The 19,581-nt window shown below is 40.0% G+C and overlaps 1 protein-coding gene across 4 annotated transcripts in view; it reads left to right on the top strand.

The window, feature by feature from the left end:
- The first annotated feature begins 5,824 nt into the window (after nt 1–5,824).
- SSBP2 (single stranded DNA binding protein 2) overlaps nt 5,825–19,581 on the top strand; it is a 250,407-nt gene continuing 236,650 nt past the window's right edge. The window contains exon 1 of one of the 4 annotated variants that reach the window (XM_032475376.1): nt 5,825–6,078. In XM_032475376.1, coding sequence (XP_032331267.1) covers nt 6,017–6,078 — 62 coding nt within the window. In that variant the 5' untranslated portion in view covers nt 5,825–6,016. The remainder of the gene's footprint in view (nt 6,079–19,581) is intronic. The other 3 variants (XM_032475358.1, XM_032475383.1, XM_032475366.1) reach the window with 3 other exon arrangements.

The following is a 19,581-nucleotide window of genomic DNA, read 5'->3' as shown; positions in this document are numbered from 1 at the left end:
GCAGTAGCAGACCATAAGACAAAAATGTGTTCTTTCTTAACTTTCTTAACACTGGCCCCTAATACTAAAGACAACCTGGGTCTTAGAAATCGGGTGAAGCTAATGGGGATTTGCCTTATAATGGTGACTAGCTCCATATCATGAAGCAGGGGGATCCTTCTCTGCCTCAAGTAGTTGGGTCCAAAGAAAAAGACCTGAGGAGTTTAGAAAGCTGATGATAAAGGATTATAACATTATTCATCTGATGAGGAATCTGGTTTATATATGTATAATCTCACGATGGTGATGCTAGCAGGTCGCAATTACCACTGTAGAAGACTTACAAGTCTTCAGGAACATACTACAATATATAGGATGGAGTCCAACTAGTTTCAAAGACTTTTGGAACACTCCATAATAAAATATTTAAAGTGCCTTCTATATCTCTGGGAAGTACACATGACCCTGATAAGACTGTTTATTCCTTATGGCTAACTATTGACAATGGCCACATTCAGGACTTGCGTTAAACAGATTTCCCACCCCCACCCCCCCATTTGAATCATACTTTCATTTATCTATTTTTATTGAAGTATAGTTGATTTACAATGTTGTGCTAAACCAACTAACACTTGGTTGAGAAGACCCAGTTATGTTGGAAAATTATGAAAAGCAAATGTAGTGCTTTTTTCCCCCCCCTATGTTTCCATTTCCAATAGAAGGAAATGACACTGCCTGGAATGTTGCACTGCCTCCCTCTTGAGACTGGGGTTTTTGTCAACTCCAAGAGTGCATATACATCATATTGGTATAACCTTAGTAGGTGAAAAACCATTGTGAAGATTTAGGAATGCACTAACAAAATGTAGTAATACTTTTGAGTAAAGAACACTCTTTGGCATACTTCCTATTATATAACTTTCAACATTTAATGACAAAAATCCAGCCAGTGAACACTGCAACTGTTGGAATTTGCTTTGCAAAATGTGCGAAAGTGTGTGAAATTGCCATACGTGATAGCCTTGTTTTTTTTTTTAATTCATCTTCAGCTTATGCACAATTCTTTGTATCAGAATTATTTTCATCCAGGTTACTAAATTTCAAATTCTTGATAGCGTTAAAAAAGACTAGGCACCCTAGACACGGAACTATTTAGAACCAGTAGATCTGCACACTATCTCTCCTAACCCAACAGTAAATGTTTATGAATACCTAATTTGGGATTTTAAAAATCCAGGGCAATAGGTTAAGAAAACAGTCATTGCCTCAGATTAACTAGTTAAACCAATAACAGTGTGTCAAATAATGTTAATTTGAGGCCCTATTTCATTTATTATTCTAGTATGAGAGACCAGGTTGCATAGTATTACAGTTGTAATGACTCTGTTCATTCCATTACTTTGGTACATGGCCTGTGGACAGTGTGTGAATATGAGCAGGCTGGTCTGTTCTGCTTGGGAGTGAAGTTTCATACGGTAGTTTGAGTGACAAACATCTCAGAGCTTGCTCGCATTCCTCTGTGGAATAGTCACTTCTGAGAGAAAGAGGTGCGGCTTCATGGTCTGGGAACACGACTGTCAGCCAGGAACACAGAGTTCTCAGCCTGGAACTAGTTCTATTTTCTTTATGGATCAGATCATGCTAATGAATTTTTCTAGGACTCAGTTTACCCAGTTTAAAAAGCTGGTTAGGAAAATCTAATTAACTGGGGTATAATGAGTACTAATGAATGGATAGCTGCTAAATGACTTGAAATGAAAAGTGATGTGAATGTAAGTAGGGAGATGTTATTTTCAGAAACTATTAGTTTTACAAAATAAATAACAGAACAGTCTTGTCCTTTGGAAAAATCACCCCCAAACAAAAAAATTCATTGTTATGTTTAAATAGTTTAATTTTTCTGAATAAATATTATCTATTCTAAATGTTTTTCTTTTTAAAGTTAACATGCTAAATATTTTATGTGATGCAAATAATTAAATTCATGATTAGCTTCCATTTAAACATAAGAGGTAGCCTCTTTGTTCTATATAGCAAAGAAAAATCTTTTCTGAAGTTCCATGCACTGTAAGGATACAGACATTATTAACCTTAATGTTTCAGAGAAAAAAATTAGGATCAAAGAAATGTATAGTCAATCTAGAGCTTGAGCAGGGTGGTATAATAAACTCCCTGTTTTAAAATGATAAAGACTTCCAAGAATAAGATGCAGGTTCCAGAAAGAGGAAATTGTGCATATGTGCCCAAACAAAACGAGAGGGGAAAAAAGACCTAATGATTGAATAATTGTAGTATTTTATATCTGACAGAATAAAGTTTTTAAAAAATCAAATTCAAATGCAAATGCTCCAATCTGGTGCCTCAGCTGGTCAGCATTCCCCTACCCAAAACCTAACCCCTCAGAATTAATCAGCCTCATATATGAGGTTAAAAAAAACTTCCAAACTTCTAAAAAATACAGTGTAATTCTTTATACTAGGAAGCTTTAAATCTCCTATCTATTCCCCCTGTTTAAAAATGAAAAACAGAACAATGGATCTTCAGTTCTGTGTCTGGGATCTCAAATTTGGCTCTGAATATGTGTTTCAAATCTCATTAATTACAATATTGGCCCCATGAGATACAGTTGCTGATGCAAAGAACACTCTTTGTACTCAAAATAATTTGAACAAGGGCAAAGAAGCATTTTATTTACATGTGTAAACGTTAAGAGGAAAATAAAACAGAGATGATGGTTCAGGTAGCTGCTGAGATAGTTTAATGATAATTGATTTGATTACTTAGGCTGTAAGGTTACCATGTGTAGGAATAGTCATGTTTTCACTTTGTATATTTGTTGGATGATAACATTCTTATAAAGGTAACTCTGACATTAACTTGGCAAGTTCTGAACTAAGATCTTTTAGCATATTATTATTTCCAGACACTAAGACCAAATTGTTTTGAATTCCATACCCTGCTGTGCAGATTTATAATTTATTTATTTTTTAAATATCAGAAAATATGCCATTATTCAGAAGACTCTTCTGTGTAACAAAGCTGGGAAAAGACCAATCAATGAATAAATTACAGCAATAGCAAATAGTCTTTCTTGTTTTCTTTCTTCATTTTCCTTTCTCTTTAGGAAACAGTAAATTAAACTATTGCTATTTGTGGTCTTGTACTGTAAGAACACATGTGATCATACATTTTCATCCTATTAACAAATCTGTTGGCTCAGTGGGTAGAAAGTAAAGTCTACTGCAAAGATGTCTTAATGCCTTACGTGAGGAGGGTCATCTGCTTTGTATAGCCACAAGTACTGTTCTGAGAGATGGTGCCCATTGGCTGTCTTTAAATGGGTACTGAAGAGCACAGTTAAATAGCCCTGATTACTTACAAGAATCACTTGGGGCTTACAAACAATACTGACGAGATGCCTGGGTCAATTCCCCAGGTTTCTGACTTAGTCTGGGGTGGCGTTTCCAGAACTTGTATTGAAAAACAAACAAACAAACCCAAACAAAAAAAATTAAAAATTCTCTTAAGGCAATTCTAATGTATCATGACTGAGAATCAGGGAGAATCCCAACTCCAGTGCAAAGATATCTTTTTTGTTGTTGTTGTTAGATAATAGTACAAAGCCCACTCTTGGTTTTAAATGGAAACCTTACCTTATTTCAGGTGTGGGCGGCAGCTGCCAGAGCTCCCTCCTTGACAGCATTCTCTAAGCAGCACCTTATAGGGAATGCTCTATGGGTGACCGAGCCTTGAGATGCTAATAATTGTCTGAGTTAAAGCCAATGGAAGTAGATAATTGAACAACAAATTACATAATGCTAATGTTGAAGGTAGAGTCTGTAAACAGTGGCAGCCTTACATACACTTGAGCATTTTGAACAAAACTTCATCAAGAGAGGTTATTACTCCTTCCAGTTCCTCAGAGCCCATGAATGCCACGTCCCCACCACCAAATCACTGCAGGTCATTATAAACAGAGAAGAGAATTTTGAGTAAGAAATGGCAAGTTACTTCTCTTATAAATTAATCAACTTTAGCCAATGTGACTTTTTTCACTTTCTTTATCTTCACTTCTATCAGCTGAATTTTTGTACTTTTAATAAAAGCACACTTACTTTCTTATATTTTTTTTTGTATGTCAATCCTCTACTGTTTTTGTCATCTTCTTTTGCTGTCACATTCTATGGCTACTTCATTTAATCCTGCTTGTTTATTCTTCTTACTTATCTTTTTGCACTTGACCTTTTCCAATTTTTTTTTTCATTTTCCTTAACACCAGCATAGCAGGTCCTTCCTCTTTTCCCCCAGGTTTTGATTTATGTTTGGTTACCAGCATCTTTTCTGATTCTTTCTCCCATTTTTACTAAGCGCCCTTCCTTAACCTTCTGTTGATGTTTTATTCCTATCACTTGCTGTCAATGCCCATATAAGCCATTTCTTTCCATTCCATCTCTGTATCCCCATATACATTTTTATGATCCTACTACTAAAAGCTTAAAGCTGTATGTGAGGAATAGAAAGGTATCTTTCCCCATTTGAATCCTATTTGGTCTCCCCTCCCACAGCTGATCCCTGTTCGTTCATCCTTTCCTGATGTTTTCCCCATCCGACCCCTCACCTGCACCCCTCTTTCCGTCACTCCCTATTTGATGCCCATCTCTTCTTTTTAACCCCAATTTGCACTGTCTTATTTTACATCCAAGAATCTCCACAAAGTAAAGGATGGAGTTGTACTGGGAACCAGGTTGTGTGTATTTTAGAAACTTATGCTCATTTACTGAAATGGGATTAGGGGATTGGATCCAGGAATACTCTCAGGCAGACTTTCAGCTCTGGCACAGCTTTGCACACCTTGGAGCGCAGCTGAGGCATATTCTGATGGACAAGGACTGGGATGTCTTTAAAGGCCTATTAAAGGCCCTTTGCATTCCAAAGGTCAGGATGAGTAGGCACCAACGGCCAAGGCTGGAGAAGCAGGCCAGGTGGGGATACCTGAGGCCCTTTTCTACAGCAGACCTCGCAGGGAAGCCGGTGCGTGGTCAACGCTGCGCGATTCCGGTCTTAGAGGGGACAAGGTAGGGGGCCACTGAGGCCCCAGGAGTCACCAAGTCATCTTTGGGAGGGACACCATCTCTAAAACGAGGAGGCAGGCCCGAGGCAGAATGCTCTCCTGGGATGCAGGGCGCGGCCCCGGGGGCCAGGCGACGCCACCCCAACGGCGCCAAGGGCCAGAGGCGTAGTCCCTCGGCGGGAGGGAAAGCGAGTCGCTCCCAGTCGCTCAGCCAGAAGGTCGAGGGAATAGCGTGCGTGTCCCTCGCCAGCCGGCCCTCTGGGAGCAGGGTGGGGGCGACACTACAGGGAGTAGGGCCGAGGGCCGCAGAGATCAATCCTGGGTACCGGCGTGGGGGTCACAGACAGGAGAGGAGCGGCAGACAAGGCTGGGGGGGGGGGTCCCCAGGGCGGCTGGGGCCGTAGGTCTGTCTGTGTACTCGGCGGGCGCCCCAAAGTCTGGGGCCGCCACGGCTCCAGCTCCGCCGGCTCCTGCCAGAGACTCCAGGCCGCACTTTCCCCTCCTCCCGGCTCCTTCTCTCCAGTGAGGAGCCGAGCGCGGGCGGCGCGGGGGGAGGGGCGGCGACGGAGAGAACAGCCAGTTGTTTAAAATCCTTCTAGAGCAGTTTCTAATTCCCCCCTTGCGCCGGGGTTCGGAGGGGGGAGGGGGGAAGGAGAGCGGGTGGAGGGAGGAGAGCGAGGAGGGAAGGAGGGAGGGAAGGAGAGAGGGAACCCGGGAGGGAGGGAAGGAGGGAGGAGACTGCCGCTTAGGCTGTAGCCGCCGCCGCCGCCGCGCGCTTCGGCAGGCCGGAGGGAGGGGGAGGCCTGTCAGTCTCGTGGGTTGCCCGGGCGAAGGGGGCGGAGCTTTGGCGTGGGGCGGCCAATAGTGGGGGTGGCTGCGTGGGTCGCCATGGGGACGGGGCTGTTCCCGGGGAGGCTGTGATGGGTTGACAGGTGCGTGACAGTGGGAGCTGCTCTCGGCACAAGCATGTACGGCAAAGGCAAGAGTAACAGCAGCGCCGTCCCGTCCGACAGCCAGGCCCGGGAGAAGTAAGTGTCTCCGCTTCTCACCCACCTCCGCCTTCACACGCGCGCACACACACGCACGCACTCGCACACTCTCTCGGAGACACCCAGACACTCCGCCCGGGGAGAGCCAGGGGTGGGCTGGCAGGAGGAGGGGTCCGCGAGGTGGGGGCATGCGGTGCTGGGAGCGGCTGTTTCCCAGTAGGTGCTTGCATGGGGCGGGCAGCCGTGGGGGGCTGCCGGCGTGGGGGAGTGAGTGTATCGGGGGGCGGCGGCGGTGCTGGTGGCGAGGATGGAAACTTGTTTGGGTGATTGAGGGAAATAACCCGCGGGTTCATCTCCTCACAAAGTAACTTTAGAGCTGGGGTCCGGGGCTGCGGGGACCGGAGAGCCGCCGGGGGTCGCGGGGGACGAAAGCGGGCAGCTGCGTGGAGGAGGGTAGGCAGAGGGAATGTGGGTGTTTGGCGGGGCGGGCTGGGGTCGGGGCGGGCGGCGGGGGCTCGGGCTCCGGGGCTCGGGGCCGGGTGCGCCGAGGCGAGGGCGGCGGTGCCGGGCGCGCGGCGGGCGGAAGCCGGGCGCGGAGCGGCAGAGCGGGGCCCCGCGGGGCGCGGAGACGCGCGCGGGGCGCGAAGGGCGTGGGCCGGGTGGGCGTCCGGGCTTTTCCCTGCCGGCGGAGGGACGCGGCGTTTGCAGCCTCCGGCACCTCGCGAAGCAGCGTTTGGGGGCGCAGGGGCGCCGCTGAAGTTTGGGAGTCTGAGAAGGACCGAGTTCCCGGGGAGGAAAAGTATGCTGGCGAGGAGCGGGATCTGCTAGGGCAGGCTGGCTTTTCTGCCGCTTGCAGGCGACCCAGCTCCGCGGCGGCTGGATAACTTTTTTTGGAGACTTGCAGCCTCCAAAACGTCGCGGGGCCGCGGCGGCCCCGGCGGCGGGCGGGGCGGGGCGGGGGTCTCGGGGCTCGCGGAGGGGTAGACGTGGGAGCCGCGGCGACCGACACCAGGAGGGCTGTCTGCAGAGGGGAGGGGGCAGTGGTCCGAACGGGGACTTGGGGAAGAGGAGAAGTGTGGAGGTGGGGAGCAGTTGTTTGGTCGGGGTGGGGAGGAGATACAGGTGTTAACTTCGGTGGAAGCCCAGAGGAGGCTGGCGAGAAAAGAGCCCCTCCCGGCCCGGGATGCCACCGTCACGGCACGCTGCGACGCAGGGCTGTTTGCTGCTATTCTTATGTACTTGTAACGGTGATTTGGTTGTTACTAAAAATGAGAGCGAATAGTGACTGTGACTACTGAGGAAGAACCCCCTTTTTCTGTGCTGCGGATCTAACAGTGATCCCCAGCAACCGCCTCCACTCTCAGGGTGAGGCGTATCCCTGTCACTGGACGCGCTGTCTTTCCGAGGGGTTCACATTGGGGAAAAGTCTGAGAGCATCTCTCAAAAGCTACTTTGGTTACCTTGCGCTCGGAAATAGCTGCGTAAATAAAAACTGAATGTGCAGACTACCGAGTTTCTCTCCTTGCTTTAGGCGGTTAGTAGTCTTCTCCTGAAACTTTCTTGTGCCCTAGGGATGGAACATTTCCTAATCTTCGTGTTGGCAGCAACGCACACAATTCCCATAGGGTTTAGGGGTGGCAGGCCTTGATGTAGCAAAACAAAACAAAACAAGAAAATTAACGGAGATTTTTTTTTTCTCCAAAGGTATTTTCTGAGGAGCTATATTCAGGATCTTGTTGTTGTGACAAGGAATATATAAAAGACTTAGCTTGATAACCCGGTTAAGAAACAGCAGTTACTGGAATTGGAGTTTTGAAATAGCCTAATTTGTGTGCATTAATCATTTGGTTGTAATATATGTGAGAAAGTGAAGACATTTAGGGGAGATGTTTTAATGATTACAGGGTATTTGGATTTCATATTTTTGAGGAGTGGAGGAATTGAAATGTATATTGAGACGTAATCTTACTTATTTCGGGGGTGGCTGACTTTGAGAATCAAAGTAATTATGGATTTTACTTGGACTTCCAGGAATGGCTGAATTTATATTCTGATAACTTTGTAATTCTTTTTTTTTTTTTAGTATCTGATACAATAATGAGGAAGTTGAAGCTGGTGTGTCTGTAGTCCTTCTTAGCTTTAATTCTATGATTCTGTCATGAAAACAAATAATTGCCACTTTTGCTGTCAGATCTACCAAACTGAATACAGCTACTCTTATGAGCAAAGTAGTGAGGATTCTGCTAGATGGTGCTATTTGATTTAAATATATTTCTTCCATTCATTATAACTGGCAGCAGGAATCCTGGACTGGCTTGCCTTATGAACTAAATATAGGTGAAGAGGCGACAATGGCTGTTCTGGGCTAATTGTTGTTGCATTAATTTCTAGGTGAATGTTGTTTGAATCTAAGACAAACACTGAGGTAGATTCTATTTTATGGAATAAACTTAGTTTCATTTTGGTGGGAGAGTTGATCTGATCGCTCATTTTTTCCCTTTATGCATACTTGGGATTTAAATGTTACCATTCTACAACAGTCTACTAACTTCTGAAGATAGAAATGTTGAAGTTGTCTTTAACATGGATGTCACCAGATTTAAAAAAAGATCTTTTTTTAAGGTGGCAGATTTTAAAAGGTACCTGAGTGAAGAAGAATGCTCTTTTAGTAAGAAAATTAGATTTGTACTGGCCTTAAGTCACAGTAGTAAATATATAAATATTTAACTTTAATAAAAACATTCTGAAAAATGAATCATTAAAAATAATGGCATGCACATAAAATAAAAATATTAGTTTTATAATCTATCAAGAAATATGTTTTCTAATGAGTTCATAGTGTATAGCAGACAGACCCTTACCTATATCTTTGCTTTCCTTTTCGTTAAGAAGTCACTATATGGAATACTTGAAATTAACTTGTAGCTTTTACAGTTTCTCTATTTTTCACTCTACAGTTCTGAACATAAAAATGGCTGGAGTTAAGTTAATTACTGATTTTGTTGTTTTAAAAGACAGATCAAGTCTATACAAAGATTTGGATTAGGTTTAATTATAGAGTGATTGAAAACCCTTGGAGGGAGGAGGGATGTTTGTGTAGAAATTTAAATGCTGATCCTGTTAGGTCATTTCCCCCTTTAGCAGGCTTTCTTTATAACACTGATCCCAGTTGCAATTAAGTAACTATGGAATTGTTTGTTTAATGTTTAGTTTTCTCTAAAATGTAAGTTTCTTGAGGGCAAGGGATAATACTTTTAATTTCTGCTCCAAGGTATCCCTTGACATTAAGAATAGTGCCTTCAGATGTCAAAAGCACCAAATAAATACTGTTGAATAAATGTAGATGTTAGACTCAAGGACATTTTTTCAATGTGAAAATAATTTTTTTCAATGACTTCCCAAAGTAAGGACTTTGAAAGTTTGAGTTCCATATTCTCTACCCTAGGTGTATTTCAAAAATAGCTAATAACAACATAACAATAAGCCAAAAAGCCTTATTTGTCATTCTGTGTGCCAGTCACTGTGTTCAGTGCTTTATTTATATTTTCTCTGATTCTCCCAACAATTCTGCAAGACAGTGATTTTTTTCCTCCGTTAAAGGAAAAAGAAAGCTCGAACTAGTTAAGTAACTTGCCCAGGGGATATACTGCCAACTGGATTTCTAACAAAGATTTCTCTACTTAAAACCTGTAGTTGAAGCTGAAAGATACATTTTTCTGTATCCTAGATTGCCTTCCTGATTTTGGGTAGAATGCTACAGATTTAGGGAACAGTATAACATAATCAGACTTATTAAAGATTTGCTCAGATATGCAGTCTTAACTATTGTTGCACCCTGTGCTCATACCCTCCATTTTGACAGGCTGCAGATACGTGTGTGGGGAAGACATAGAAACTTTAGGAGTGAAAGTTGGAAGTCTCAAATAATGACGAATCCTTGTTTCTTGAGATTTTTTATTCCAGAAATTTTGTTTGATCACTTAAGTTTTAAAATTAGTGTAGTTGTGAACAATTTCTATATGAAATGTTGCCAAACTTGAAGCTACTCTGTATGCCACAGTGCCACAGAAAGAATAACTGGCACCTGCAAATTGATGAGTTGTGTTGCTACCTTTTGATTAAATTAATTTCATCTTTAAAATTACATAATAGCACAGAAAGGTGAATCTGCTGTAAAGCAACACTGAACATAAGATATGCAGAGTAAACTGTGACATTAAGTAAACTCAGAAACCACAGATACCTAACTGTGCATCTAACCTGGGGCTCTGAAAAGTAACTTTGGTTTTTAATTTTTAAAAACACCATGTATTTGTTTTTAAGTGGTTAAAATCTAACAATCATTTAAGTACTCCATGTAAAAGAGTTTGTAGGGATTGGTATCTACTAGCATCACCTTATTTCTCGCTTTTTAAAAAAATTACTATCACACCCCTCAAAAATGATAAACTTTCCTTCTTCCTTCCTTTCTGAAGGAAATAAAGGTAGGACAAGTGAAGTAATACAACTCTCTTCAGAAACTTGATTGACAAGCAGTTAATGCAGTGAACACAATTCAAGATTTCTGAAACTAATGAAGGAATACCTTTATGGGAATGATATTTTCTATAAGGTATTAAATTGACTCTCCTCAATTCCCAGGATGTTTCCTCCAAAATACTTCTATCTAAAAGTCATCTTAGCTGTGAGAGTTTTTCTTTTGATTGATCCCTTTTTCATTATTTTAGGAGAAGTATCCAAAAACTGATTTTTTTTTTTTGGAAGGAACAAAAAGAAAAAATATGTAAGACGTTGAGAGTTAAATTTTAGTATTGTTTATCTAAAGATTTATTTTGACTCTTAGAAATAGTATTAATATTGAAATGTATCTTTCAGGGCTGTGAAGGAAAAACAATGAAAGCTTTATTCCCATGATTTAGGGCTAGTTTACTATATAAAACCAATTCAGGATGAAGAACATTAAATTTTAGTTGCTTTGCAGTAGTGGACTAAGTGTGTCCAGCATCTTCAATTACTACTTGAAAGTAGAATTACTTTGTTCTAAAATTGAAACATACACCGTGGGCAAAGGTTGCAATATTTGGGTTGTTGTTTATTACTACTTCACACCAATAGTTTAGAGTTAGAAGTAAATTTGTGGGAAAAAACATTTTGAATTTAGAATCTTCCTTCTTCCATAGAGATCACAACTGTTAACGTTAATGTTGGGATGTAGGATTGAGGATTAATGGGCTGGATTTAAAAGACATGGAATGTATAATTGAAAATATGTATTGAAGATAATTATGATTTTATTTTGGAATACTTGGAAATATACTGTTGTGTGTACATTGTTGCTTTGACATTGGTATGGAAATGATACAAAATATTTGCATACTAGCGACATTGGTTAGTAACGTGAGTCTCTGTAACATACTAAAATAATTCATTTTATTAATAACTTGTTTCTCAAAGGAAGGCCTTAAAATAGCATTGGAGCAATAGAATAAGATATATTTGTTAAAATCTGAAAATAGTTTGGAATAAAAAATAAGTGGTTATATTTAGATTTTAAACTTTGCTTATCAGATTTTATATATTTTTTTATTTGCAACATCTCTTAATACAAGGTTTTGTTAACATATGTGTATAACTTAACATGACTAGGGCTGTAAGAGTTATTTGACTGCTATACCAAAACCCCATGTATACTATAAAGAGATACGAAGGGTGGTCCACCAAGATTTATATCCTACTTACTTCAGTAGTGTAAGAGAAATAGTAGAGGCTGTTTGTCCCTGAGCTATATATCTTATTCACTTTGTGAGGATGTTGAAAAACAGGCAGAAAAATGGTCCACCCAAGGAAGAATGGAGTTTTTCCAGGTACCTCTTAGGAGCCCTACGGGTTGCTCAAACTTTTGGTTGGTCATAATGGGTAACTGGTAACTTTTGTCAGAGTAGGTTAATAATTAAAGAGTTTTGAAAAGAGGACCTAATAATGTTTTTGTAATACTGACAGAACCAAAACTTTATCTGGGCTTAGAAGAGCCTGGGAATTTCCCCTGCAGTGAAGGAATTAATATTTGTTCTTTATTCATCTTTAAAAGAGATACTTCAGTTGGTGTCACTTCTTTAATAATGACAAAACTACCCTCATATTTCACTTTAAGAATTTTGATGATTCTATTTCATGTAGGACTCCAAACAGCTTTCCAACAGTAATGAGCCATCATAGCATTTTAAATCACAGTTCAGCTGGAGTGAGCTTGAACCAGTGACCTGGCAATCTCTTATTTTTGATCTTCTGTATTAATTTTGCTTCATGGCATATCAAATAAGTAGTGGAGCACAGAAAAAAATTGTAGAAACTGAAGTGCAACACTTTATTTTATTTTCTTTTTAAAAGAATTTTTGTAATTCTTTTAAAGAAGAAATAATAGTTTTCATTGGTAATATTTTAATTTTTAATTAGTATAACCCAAGCCATATTAAGATACTGATGAAATATTTGGGAGGGTAAGAATAGTAGATGAAAATTTATATGTGGCTCTGTCTATGTAAGTTAAGGGAGGAGATGATGCCAAAAACAGTCTCTTGCCTGAAATTAATATGATTATTTAGTGATCTGATATTTGCCTTGATTCTTATTTTATTTACATACCTGAGGAAAAAAACAAAAGCTACTTTAGTGTTGGGAGAGAGCTAGGTAAATGAATTATTCTATTAAAAATAACTATTTAAACGGGATTAAAATGTTTTCTGTAAAATGACAAAATCTGAAATACCACATAAAGAGCTTGTGGAGTTTTGTCATAGGAAGTATAATGTTTAATAACAATAACAGCAATGCTGTCATTTGAGTATTTTGTTTATGTTTGGCATTTTACTGGCATTGTCTCATTTAATCCTCTCAAGAATCTGCTAGACTGTAGGTACTATTTTCTGTTAATGTTACAGAAGAAACAGAGGCTTAAGAGTTTATCATGCTTTTGGCTGCAAGTATCAAAACAGGAGATAGAAAATGGCTTAATTGATCAGGGTTTAAAAATAAATCTCACATAACAGGATGTCTGGGAGAGGGAGTGTCAGAGTTGATTCAGGGAATCAAGAACATCAAGAGATCACCTTCTCTGATCCATCCTCATGGTTTCCCTGTCAGGAATGCAGCATCCCTGCATCAGGTTCCCAGTGCCACTTCCTCATACAACCAAGTGTGAAGGCAGGAAGAAGGGCAAGGTTTTTCCTTCCTGTCTCATTAATCAGGGGGGAAAACCTTTTCTTGAAGCTTAGCAGATATCTTCTTATGCCTTATTGAAGAGAACTGTAAAATTCCCTCCCCTAAACCAGTTACTGGCAGGGGTAATGGGATTACCATAATTGGCTTAAATCAGTCATCCCCTGGGCTGGAAACATTCTCCCTTGTACCTGGACTACCTAAAGAAGACAGGGGTCTTTGGCAAGAAAGATGTATCTTGAGGATATGGAGAAAATAAAATAGGTCCCTGCCTCCATGGAACTAACTTCCTTCCTCCCTTCCTTCCTTCCTTCCTTTTTTTTTTTTTTTTTTTAATTGAAGTATAGTTGATTTACAATGTTGGAACTTCCTTTCAAATTGGAAGGAGAAACCTATAATAAACAAGTAAATGTAGTAGGCAATTTCAGATAGTCATAAGTACTAGAAAAGTAATAGAGTAGGGTGATGTAATATGGGGAGTGACTGGGAGGCTACATTAGATTGGGTAGTTAGGGAAGACATTTGAGCAGAAACCAGAGTAATACTGAAAGAATATCAGTCATGAGAAGATTTAGGGTTAGAGTATTTTAGACAGATTTAAACTACCATTGTGGTAACCTCTCAGCCTCAGCATAATTGCTCAAGAATGTGTAAAATATGCGTCAAAATTGGGATGAGAAGCTATGCTTCTTGGAGCCTGGTTTTGGTTTTTATTGAGGAGTTGCGTCGTGGGTCTAGTGTACCTGGGTTTTCCTAAATAATAAGATTGCCTATCTCTTATCTTCCAAACCCCAGGGATATGGTTGTTCCTAATGAGGACAGTGGAATGGCTCTTACAGTAATGTTGATGATGGAAATAGCTAAGATTTATTGAACACTTAGAGCCTTTGGGGTTGACAAAGGTTGGTACAACTGACCTAATTATTTCTCATAAAATTCCCAGATTGGATTGGACCCCTTTACCCTATGCATCATAACAACCTCTACTTTTCCTTTTTCACATCTGTCACAAATTTATGAACTATTTGTGTGATTTTTCTTTAATGTCTCATCTCCCAGTTAGATTGGAAGTTCCCTGAATAACCATGGTGTTGTATTCACCAGTGTATTCCCACTGCTTAGCACAGTGCTTAGAATTCTGATTAGATATTTGTGGAATAAGTGAATGTAGGACCTGTTATAAATATATCATGACAGGATATCACTACATCTAGCTTATTTTCTCCCCAGCATTTCTAATATTTCATATCAGGGTTAATATGTAATTTCTAAAGAAGAGTTTTCTATCATATAGGTGTTTAGTAGTCTTTAGTGTGGCTATCAGGACTACAGGAGATTACCTAGTTCTATTACTATGAAATATGTGTATAATTTTAATATGAATTTTTGATAGGATAATCTTAATTTGCGTTTCAGCAAATTTAATAACAAATGGAATTATACACTACAGTTTTAAGGTATTTCAATGTGCTTTATTTAAATTTCTCAGTAATTCTGTAAGATAGGAGATAATTCTCATTGACTATAGAGATTTATACATGGTAATTGACTTACCCAGCCAGGGTAATACAGATAACATGGAGCAGAGCTTAGTCATATTTTTTTTAGTTCTGAGGTCACTATTTCTTTCATTATACTACAGCTGCCTCTTTTATTTATTTATTTTTTTTAATTTAAATTTTTTAAAAAATGGAGGTCCTGGGCATTGAACCCAGGATGTCGTGCATGCTTAACATGTGCTCTACCACTGAGCTATAGGCAACCCCCTTACAGCTGCCTCTCTTAAAATGAGAGATTCTTATATGTTTTAAGAAGGCTTAGGTATGGATTTGATTCAACAGAGATCATGGATTAGATGATAGCTAAAAGTTTATGTCAATACTTTAAGTGAAAAATATCATTATAGTGTGTTATACACAATCCTGTATGTACTTAACTCTGAAAATGCTACATCATAAGTAAAATTTGATTTTTGTTTGAACTCCATGTACTTTTATTACATAAATTTGTTGGTTGGGACTTGGAGTAGTTTGGATTTCTAATCTGCAAGATTTAGGCTAATTTTGGTTGATGAACTCTTCTCTATTCCTTTGCCAGTCAATTTGGAGTGTTGGGATAGTGATTTTTTCCTTTTGTGCCTCTCTCCAATAAGGGGGAGAAAGTCTTTTGATACGGGTTATTGATAGAACATTCTTTTCTTGTTTTTGTTTTTATGGTGGTAAATTATATATAACATAAAATTTACCATTTTAACCATTTTTAATTGTACATTTCAGTGGCATTAAGTACATTCACATGATTGTACAGCCTTCACCACGATTTGCTCTGGAGCTTTTTCATCTTCCCAAACTGAAACACTACATCCATTCAATAATAACTGCCCATTTCCCCTCCCTCTCCCCCCAAGCCCTGGCAACTGCCATTCTGTTTTCTGTCACAATGAATTTGGCTATTCTAGATACCTTGTATAAGTGTAATTATACAATTTTTTTTCTTGCTTAATCCCTCTAGCAACTTCATAAAGGGATATAAGCCCCATTTTACATAGCAGGGAACTGAGTCTCTGGTAATATACCTCGTCCAAGGCCACATAGTAAATTGCATAGTCCATATTCAAACCCAAGTTTGTGACTCCACTTCCCATTTTAAACATTTTGCCTCAGTGTGTTTCACTGCTTAATGTGGGAAAAAAATAGTGGAAGTTGCCAGGGTGGTGAGTGGGTGGGGACTGCTTGCTGCTTGGGTAATTCTCTTCACATGTGTCTACCATTTTTAGTTGTTGAGATGCACTAGAGAAGAGAGAGTTTAAGGAAAAAGGTGAAGGAAAACATTTTACAGCTGGTGAAAAGGTGGGAGAACTATGGCTACCCAAAACACCCCACCAATAGCTGCAAATTCTTTAGCTGGTATCTGAGATGTAACAGTTTTAATGTAATGCTTGTCGGAGAGGAAGATGCCAGTTAAGAGCTCAGGTTGTAATTTCGGGTCAAGCTGTTTCTCCATTCTTCTTTCTGTATCTAGAAGCAAAGTAATCTGGTGTAAGTTACTTTATTTGGTAAATTTTAGAAGCAGAAATAAATAGAAGAAGAGTATGTAACATGTAGGAAAAAAACCTTTCTCTAATTACGAGTCTTCTCTACCCATCTCTCCCAGCTAGCATATGGCCTGTTGGTTTTTTTGTTTGGTTTTGGACTAGTGCATCTGAAAAGTTCCATGTGGTCCAAAAGGAGTAGTACAACCATACTGAATCTATTACATAGTCATTTCTGTAGTACTATTAGAAAAAATAGAAACAATTCCTTTGTTTCATTACTTCACAGCGTCATGTACTATTTGTCATTTATAATTGTATAATTGGATTAACATTATATGATGATTACACTTTATCAGTGCATTTAAGCAATAGCTATTATCAGGAAGCTATTAAAGCATTTTTTTTAACCTCGAATTAAACTGAGGGAATGATATTGTTACTCCTTCATTTAGAAATACTGTAATGAAAAAACTTGAGTGAGATTTCTTACTATAAGATACATTATATTTACATAAAATACACACATTTGCACACATAAACATGTGTATGTATATACTGGGAATAGTTTTCAGGTAGGAGTTCATCTTGTGAAATGACTTATTAATTCATTTTTAATTCAGATTGGTACTGGGTCAATTTTGCAAATGAATTGGGCTTATAAATTTAGAGCCAGAAAGATTAGTGTATAGGCAAGTTTTACTAAAACATTAGAGACTGTTGATGGTTTTCTGTGAGATGGGGATATCATTAACAAGAGAACCCATAATATAGCCATCATTGGCAAAAATGCTGCTAGTTGGTGAAATGTTTCTGTGTTTGTATTAGTCAGATCCACAGCAGGATGGCTCCCTTAAAAGGATAATTGAAGAAAGTTTAATGAAAGTGTATGCAGGATCAAAACCAGCTAGGGATGGAGGAACACCCAGGAATTAGGAACAAGGGAAGCTTTACCCTTCTTAGGTCTGAAGGGGAAAAGGGAGAGAGCAGTTACCAGAATCTGGCAAACACTGTGGTCATTGCAGAAAGGCTGCCCTCCTGGAGCTGTGGTTTTATGATGAGGACCACAGCTACGGTCAGACCTACTGTAAACAGAAGCTGGAGGCCTTGCAGGGAGGGGATCTTCTTTCTTCTCCTGCCCTCTGATCAGTTGAGGTCTCCTTTCTGTAGATCCCAACTGGAAGTCACAGGGCAAAGGAGCTGAGATGACATACTCTGTAGAGATCAGCCTCCCAGGTCACAGCAGGGCAGAAAGGCAGGGCCAGTGGAGAGTACACAGGACAATGTCCAAGTTTCCATTCTTTTTACATTTGAAACAAGTCTTTATTCAGTTCTTTGTATAGAATGGTCTGAGAAAATAGAGCTCTTTAAAAAAAAAGTTGGATTTTGTCAAAACACTGCTTAAAATGAGTTTTTAAGACCCGTTTAACTATTTTATGATAAAACAATTGTATACATTTTATGAGGTGGAGATAATACTCCTTCCATTTTCTGCTGTCTCCTATTCCTTTATTCATTTAAGAAACGCTGTCTCCTACGTGTCAGCCTCTGTTGAGCCCTCTTCAGTCAGAGCTGAGTAACGTAGTCTCTGCCCACCAGGAGCTTACTGTTCAGAAAAGGCTCACGGTCCGCGCTTACTAGTGTGGGCGACAGACACCGGGATGGGTATGCACAAGGTGCCGTGGGAATTCTGAAAAAGGGCCCTGAATCCAGCCCAAGGTTACAATACACTCAACATATTTCTAAGAGGATGTTTATTAAATGATAAATAAGCATTGACTGCATTGGGCGGGAGCAAGTAAAGAGTATTTTAGGGAGAGAGAGAAACATGTACAGAAACACAGAGGTGTTAAAGAATATGGTATGTTTGGTGAACTGCAAGAGAGTTGGTATGACCGGATATGCTGTCAGGGATAAGTCTGGCAAGTGAAACAGGAACTATTTCATGAACAAAACTGATCTTGAACTGGGAGATAAGCAGTTTTAAGCAGAAAAGTGATGTCGTCTGAAGTGCATTTTAGAAGAATCATTTCGAAGTAATATGGCAGGCGGAGTAAAGGGGGAGAAGATATGTTAAGAAGCTATTGTAATAAGTAAGATGCTGTAATAATGCACCATTTTCTTACACTACTGGCAGTCCGGTGGCTGTCTTAGGATGTAGAATACATAGGACTTGGTAGCTTAAATGTGGAAGAAGTCAGGTTTTTAAGATGGCTGTAATTGTGAATAGAAGTTTTAGTCAGACTCCAAGGGACTACAGGAGAAAGAACAGATAGGTTAAGTAAGGAGGAAGCTGATGAGTTCAGTTTGAGATGCTTTTCAGACCTATAGATGGAGATCTTTGGAAGGAAATTGGATATGTGGTTTTTGAGCTGGGTGGGTTTGGGGGTGGAGGGCAGATGTCTAGGCTGGAGATACAGAATTGAGAAAGGATGGGGAGAGAGAAGTAACATTTGTAAGTAAAAGGTGCCAGTGTTTCAAGCATTGTGCCAGGCATCTTACTTACGTTGTATTTCATTCTTACAGTGCTGTGAAGTAGGTATTATCATCTCCATTTTAATGATGAAGAAACTAAGGCTTTAGTAGGATAAGTAGTTTAGCTCAGTCTCACCTGTCAGACCTGGAATCTGAACTCAGGTTTAGCTCATTCTGTCTCTCTTTTTAGAAAATAACTTTATTGAGGTATGATATTCATGGAGAGAAGCATACATAAGTGTATAGCTTGGTGAATTTTCACTAACTGAACACAGCACTGTAACCAGGCACCCACATCAAGTAAAAGAACATTACCAGCACTCCAGAAACTTCACACATGTGCCCTCCCTCACCCCCGACCTGGCTTTTAACAACATAGATTAGTTTGGCCTGTTTTGCTCCATATATGTTGCCCATTTTTCTTTGCTTGTATATCATTTGAAGCTGTGAGAGTGAAGTCATTTCATGGAAATGTCCAGGGAGAAAGTGTGAAGAGATCAAAGATAGAAGTTTGGGGAATATTTAAGGAATGGGTTGAAAAGTTTGAGACTGAAAAGGAACACTAGAGGGATATGAGGGGACACTCGTAAAGAATTGGCATCACAGAAGTCAAGGAGGGGACTTTGGAGAACACGGGCTGAGTTGCTATGCCAAAAAGAGTAGAATGAATGAGGACGTTAGACAGGGGGTAGATGTTTAGAATAAGAGATCACCTGTGACCTTACGGAGACTAGCTTCAGTGGAGTACACCCAGACTAAGACTCAGCGTGTTGAGGAGTTGGATACAGGCACAGAAGTGGAGACATCAAATGTGGGCAGCC

Source organism: Camelus ferus, chromosome 3 (assembly GCF_009834535.1).
Source record: "Camelus ferus isolate YT-003-E chromosome 3, BCGSAC_Cfer_1.0, whole genome shotgun sequence".
Classification (NCBI taxonomy): Eukaryota; Metazoa; Chordata; class Mammalia; order Artiodactyla; family Camelidae; genus Camelus; species Camelus ferus.
The sequence above is the reverse complement of the archived record's forward strand: the minus strand, read 5'-3'. Positions and strand labels throughout refer to the sequence as shown.